Consider the following 6,092-nt stretch of genomic DNA (forward strand, 5'->3'; position numbering starts at 1 on the left):
GAATTCAGTTTCAGGCTTATAAGTGATGTCATCAACAGCAACAATTTTGAGCAACTAAATTTAAAGATCTAAATGTAACATCCGTTGTGGTTTCATGGGTCGGAATGATTAATTTATTCAGAGGTAAAATCAGCACAACACATTCTCAAATATTTACTATAGCAAAGACAAACAGAAGCTGCAAACAACCCTGAGCTACAGTTCCCATATATTTCTCCCAACACTACTGATTCACACACACACAGTCATAGCTCCTCCTACCGATTTTCTGTATGATAACAGTAAGTCGTCTGACGAGCTCTTCCAGAGAGTCCTCTCCCATCTTCACCCACAGGATCATGATGAGCAGGACGCAGAGAGCCAGGAGCAGCGGAGACACGCTGTGCTGCTGCTCAGAAGAAAGGGAATCTGCTGAGGGAAGAGAGGAAGCCGTCTCGCTGCTCAAACCAGCGCTGCTGCTGCTGCTGCTGCAAGAGATGCTGGAGAGAGAGAGAGAGAGAGAGAGAGAGAGAGAGAGAGAGAGAGAGAGAGAGAGAGAGAGAGAGAGAGAGAGGGGTGCCTCAGCAAAGCAGCAAGGATGAGACAGCAACACATTGACACACATACTCTCATGCTCTGCATCAGTCAGGCAGAGTCAGCACACACACACACACACACACACACACACACTAAGAATGCACTTATGAGTGACGTTAAGGACACTATATTGTATTCTCACCAATGACAGCAATGCATGCTGCACATAAACAGTCTGTGACCTAAAAACATGCAAGTACTCATCAGCATTCATGCATAACAGAGTGTGATATGTCCTATCCATTTATTATCCTCTCTAACTGCTACAACAGGGCCTGAGAAAATAACTGCACTGAAATTACATCTGATATACAACTGCAACTGGTTTAGAAATTACCATCAAGGTCAAGAAAGGACATTTAGATTCGTGCAGGTGTAAATTCTGATATTTTTGATTCTGGTATGTTGTGAGTATGTTTTCATAAATATTATATAGCTAAATGTTTTCCCTACTGTTAAAGCTAATAACTGTATACGTGTACCATGGATGGGTGTAGTGCTGCATTACCTGTATTATGTTCTCGAGAGGAGCGAGCCCAGAGATCCTCTGTGTTTGTGCAACATGGCGACACCTTGTGGTAAGGAAGCAGAAATACAAGATGCCATGACTTTGTGTTACGAGGAGAAAAAACTAAACAAAACAACTGACAGTAAAGCCATTATTGTATAATAAACCGCAACAGATCATTCGCCGTTTATGATGCGGCCACTTACTCTATATATAAACTGCTTGAGGTCAACAGTTTCCGATTAGAAAATATTCTGCTTCAAGATATAACATTAACTAGCATCATGACTAGCTGCAACAATATTGATTAAAATAGTACAACTAATCAACAATCCACGTTAATAAGAGGTGGTATAAATAATATCTTTAGCTTAACAATTGTCTTTCACTAAAAGCCAGTAATCTTAACTCTTTACACATGAAGATGGCGCCACACGGTGCCCGTATTATGGGTAATGAAAGGTTCATATTTTGTTTTTGGGTGTCCCACTCCCTAACAGGCTGACATGCATGCAAGGTCCAAAAACATTTTCATTGTCTTATTTTATGCATTTTTTTATACCTTACTTGCTCAATGACTACCAGACAATTTGCTCAATGATAAATTTTTCCAAACTCCTCATTTGCATGACGCTAATCTGCGGTGATTGGCCCAAGTGGTCTCATTTTAATTTAATTTTGCCTGTAATTCCTGATAAAGCAGCAAATGCTGTTTTGTTTACAGCTGTTACCGGGAAAACATATATTTTTACCGCTCCAAAAGCAGCATCTAGTTGCAAAAAATAATTTTCTTTTTTTTTTTTTAGCATTTTCATTCAGGCTCCTCGACATGGCCAATACGTTAGCATGTTTCATATTGAAGTCAACATGAAATGGCTTGGGATTCATATTAAAAATGATTCAGAGTCGACTCTTTCTTTTGAGGGAATAAGTTTATACAGTGTGCACTTTCATATTTAAAACTTTGCCGGGTGTTTTCATTCACGTAGGTCTGCTGGAAGAGCGCGCGCTCCCGTAGAGCAGAGCAGAGACAGAGAGAGCAGAGGCATTCACTGATCAGAGCGAGATAGTCGCGAAATGTCACAAAAGAAGTGTGTTTTTGGTTGCCAGGGCAAGACAACCCTGCACAGATTACCAAAAAAAAAAAAAAAAAAAAACAGCATTAAGGGACCAGTGGATGGAGTTTATTTTTACAGAGCATCAACGGAGTTGTGCAAGTGTTTGTGTTTGTTCCCTGCATTTCGAAGATGCTTGTTTTACAAAAAAGGCCCAGTTTGACGCCGGATTTGCGTATCATTTATTTCTTAAGGATGATGCAGTCCCAACGAAAAAGGGTCACGATCGTGTGTTGGAACCGCAGGCGGTGAGTAAAACTGCTTCAAATATCTCTGCCTCCTTGTTAGTGCGTCCCCTCCCATGCCGGAGACCCGGGTTCGAGCCCCGCTCGGAGCGAGTCGTTGCTGCTGCTGCTCTCGTTCAGTTTCAACCTCGGGATCTGATTCTGGATCATAAATAAACGGCTGAATCTGACTGTAAGCCATGGTTTGTTTTGGATGATGGTTTTTCCTCATGGTAATGTCACAGCTTCCATGTGCTCTCAACGCAAAAGCCTACTGGCGCTTGTGATTCTTTAGCTCCGCACACATGTCACGCCTCCAGCCGGTCGTGTTTTTCCGGGAAAAATCGGTACAGACTATCTTTCTCTTATAAATATAATAAAAATAAAGACTTTTTGGAGTTATGAAGGATGCAGTACTACTCTATAGGTACTCAAGATTAACAGGATATTGAGTGAAAATGAGCATTTCACCCCCCCCATTAACTTGCGTTACAGCTTGAAGAGTAGATTTTGCTATGAAAAGTCCAAAATTCATCCAAAAATATCTGACTACGCATAGCAGGGTTAAAAACCTTATAAATTAAGCACCGTTTATTTTGTGCAGTACATAGCCTAATAGGCTAAAAGAAAATAAACATTTTCCTGCAAAAAAAAAAAAAAGGCAAGTTAAGACAATGCCAAGGATGAGGCCAATTTGGGACTGGCCAAAAATATTTTTACATAATGGAGCAGTTTTTATGATAGATAAAGGTCACACACACATGTGCATTGGTGATTTACAGGGAGTGTAATGTTTTTTATGCTGTACAAACTGTATTTTCTATCGTCCTACAACAACCCATTACATAAAACCACTGTCAGTTTTTTAATTTTCATAAATCCATTTAGTATGTTTTTTAAGCCTTTTGTACTACGGTGTAGTACCCATGTCATTATACATATTTTTGTCCTCATAAACAATGCAGTGTGTGTGTGTGTGTGTGTGTTCAGGTATATATAGTTACATTTTCCAAAAAACTTAATTCTATATGATTTAGAAACTTTCTTCATGGGGATCAAAATAGGTCCCTAGAAGGACTTCAGATATTACCATCTTTGTGGGGATATTGTAACCCCATAACACAGGGTTCTCACTCACTCACACTGTAATATATGCAAAATACGACATAAAATTTAAAATCCATTACAACTAACCAAGCTTATCATTACAATTATCTTTTCAGCTGTATAGTTTGTGTAGCAGAACGCTTCATTGTAGCTATAATTACAAGGCAATAAAAACAGAAGCGACCTCACAAAAGCTTTCAGTGAAATATCACAATTCTGTTGTTCAATGGTTAACGATCTTCAATATTAAAATCTAAAAACTTTTTGAAGTGATAAAATCTGGTTTAATTATAAACCACATCTTTATTGATACTAGCACTTTGACTTTGCCTTTAAAACCAAAAAGGAAAGTGACCTCATTTTTATTTTATATAAAAAGGTTTATTTGTTTGAGAAAAGAATGACAGGATGTTTGCTCATTTTGAATTCTGCTTTGTCACACATGTGCTATACAGTGCAGAAAGAGTTTCAATTTAATGGAGTTTTAATGAACAATCATTTTACTTTGCTTCACTCTCAAATCCCTGCGGCACATTAAAAGACCTATAAAACACTTACAGAGACACTTCTTTTCCACTGAACCCAAGGGCAAAAGGAATTCTTCAGTCAGTTTTCATCTTCCCTACAGAAGTGCGCACTACAGGAGAGGAGGGCGAGATGCATTTTCACCAGCTTTACCAGACCACTTCCATCAATACATTTCATGAACATGGGAAAGACAGGGGGGGGGGGGGGGGGGTAAACACTACAACAGTAATCTATAATCTTGTCCATAATGATCCAATTCTGCAGAATAGTATCTTTGTCCTCACAGTATCAACCTGAGGCTCGATAAGATCACACAGCATTGTGGGTAATTGATTTTGCATGTATGAAATGAGGTGAGTTTACAGGATCTTACAGAGGTCATGTAGTTCATTGTAGTGCATGTCATTTTAACAGGTCCATCCATATAAATTAAAGAACTGATTGACATTTTTTATATATATATATATATATATATATATATATATATATATATATATATATATATATATATATATATATATATATATATATTAGGGGTGTAACGGTTCACAAAATTCACGGTTCGGTTCGATACGATACACTGATGTCACGGTTCGGTTCGGTTCGGTTCGGTACGTTTTAGATACAGCAAAATGCAAAAACATCTCAACTTTTCAGAATGCCGCAAGCGCACCGCGGGTCATGTGACAAGAACTAACCAATCAGCTTCATCCTTTCCCATAACAACGTTGAAAACTCAGCCAAGATGAAGGAACAGCTGATCATAGTTGTATATGGATTGCAATTTTGAAATAAATTTAGTAGCAGAGCTACTGCAAGCGATTTTTAGAGCTGCAAATCCATTTATCCTTCGCTGAAATTTCCGCATCTCATGGAGAGAGCACGTCATTGTTGCTTAGCAAAGACAGACGCCTCATGAGCGCTTCTGCCCGAGCGCTTTGGAAAGGAGGAGAAAGACGTGCTTAGCGTTTTCCATGCGTTTTTAGGAGCGATATGTGAACGGACCCTAAGGCGCTCGCTCACTCAGCACGCGCTGAAGGCTCATTGCAAAATGTCTAATGCATTTAACAGACCAGAAATATAAGATCCTAAAATAACCAACAGGTCTGGTGTTTGGGTGCACTTTGGATTCCCTGTAAGCTATAATACTGGTGTCTAAATGCTGCGGGCATAGTTTGTTGCGTGCATGTTTCTCCTTTTTTTCGTCTTTTCCCAGATACTGACACAATAAGGTGATGTCGGCGTAAATGAGTTGACATGTTTCAAGTATTCACGCTGGTGTTTTTTTTTTTTTTAAAGCAATGAAGCAACCGCGCGAAGCCCTCACTATATAGGATTTTAGAAAGAATGCAGAGCACTAGTGTAGTGTGCAAACTTACCACAGTGTGGATTTCAGAAAGTGTGCAAAGACTTCACGTGCACACTTACCATAACATGGATTTACAAATAATGTTCTAAGGAGGGGCTCTCATGTCACTCTGATCGAGCAGCTCATAGATGGAATCATGCATCTCAAACAATATGTTTGAGAGTCATCTTCTTTTTCTAGTCTGTTAAACGCATTGGCCATTTTGCAACGAGCCTTCAGCGCGTACTGAGTGAGCGAGCGCCTGACTGAGTCATAACATAACATAAACATAAGTTGGTGTTTTTTTCTTCTTCGGGAGTGTCAGGGGCGTTGCCTGTTACGTCGTTTGGGTTATTGGGCTACCTTGTTGAACGCATATCATTATATTTCTCTTTTTTTTTCCAAATATAATTAATTAGTCCAACGAACCGTTCGGTATGCATAATGCGTACCGCGTACCGAACCGAAAGCGTCGTACCGAACGGTTCAATACGAATACGCGTATCGTTACACCCCTAATATATATATATATCATGAAAATGGACTTGAAAGAGGAAAAAGGCTCCTTCAGAACTGATCCAGAACCAGAGGGTGCCACAAAAGCACCACTTCACAGCCAATCAGATTTGTCCATTTTGTTTTCCCACATCAGGAGACTTTAAGACAAGCAAACTCACTTTGAAGTG

The 6,092-nt window shown here is 39.4% G+C and overlaps 1 protein-coding gene across 1 annotated transcript in view; it reads right to left on the bottom strand.

The window, feature by feature from the left end:
* LOC113098180 (guanine nucleotide exchange factor DBS-like) overlaps positions 1–476 on the bottom strand; it is a 65,911-nt gene extending 65,435 nt beyond the window's left edge. The window contains exon 1 of the mRNA XM_026263148.1: positions 262–476. Within this exon, the coding sequence (XP_026118933.1) occupies positions 262–340 (79 nt within the window). The 5' untranslated portion in view covers positions 341–476. The remainder of the gene's footprint in view (positions 1–261) is intronic.
* Positions 477–6,092: the final 5,616 nt, after the last annotated feature.

The sequence above is a fragment of the Carassius auratus genome, unplaced genomic scaffold, assembly GCF_003368295.1.
Source record: "Carassius auratus strain Wakin unplaced genomic scaffold, ASM336829v1 scaf_tig00216437, whole genome shotgun sequence".
Lineage (NCBI taxonomy): Eukaryota > Metazoa > Chordata > Actinopteri > Cypriniformes > Cyprinidae > Carassius > Carassius auratus.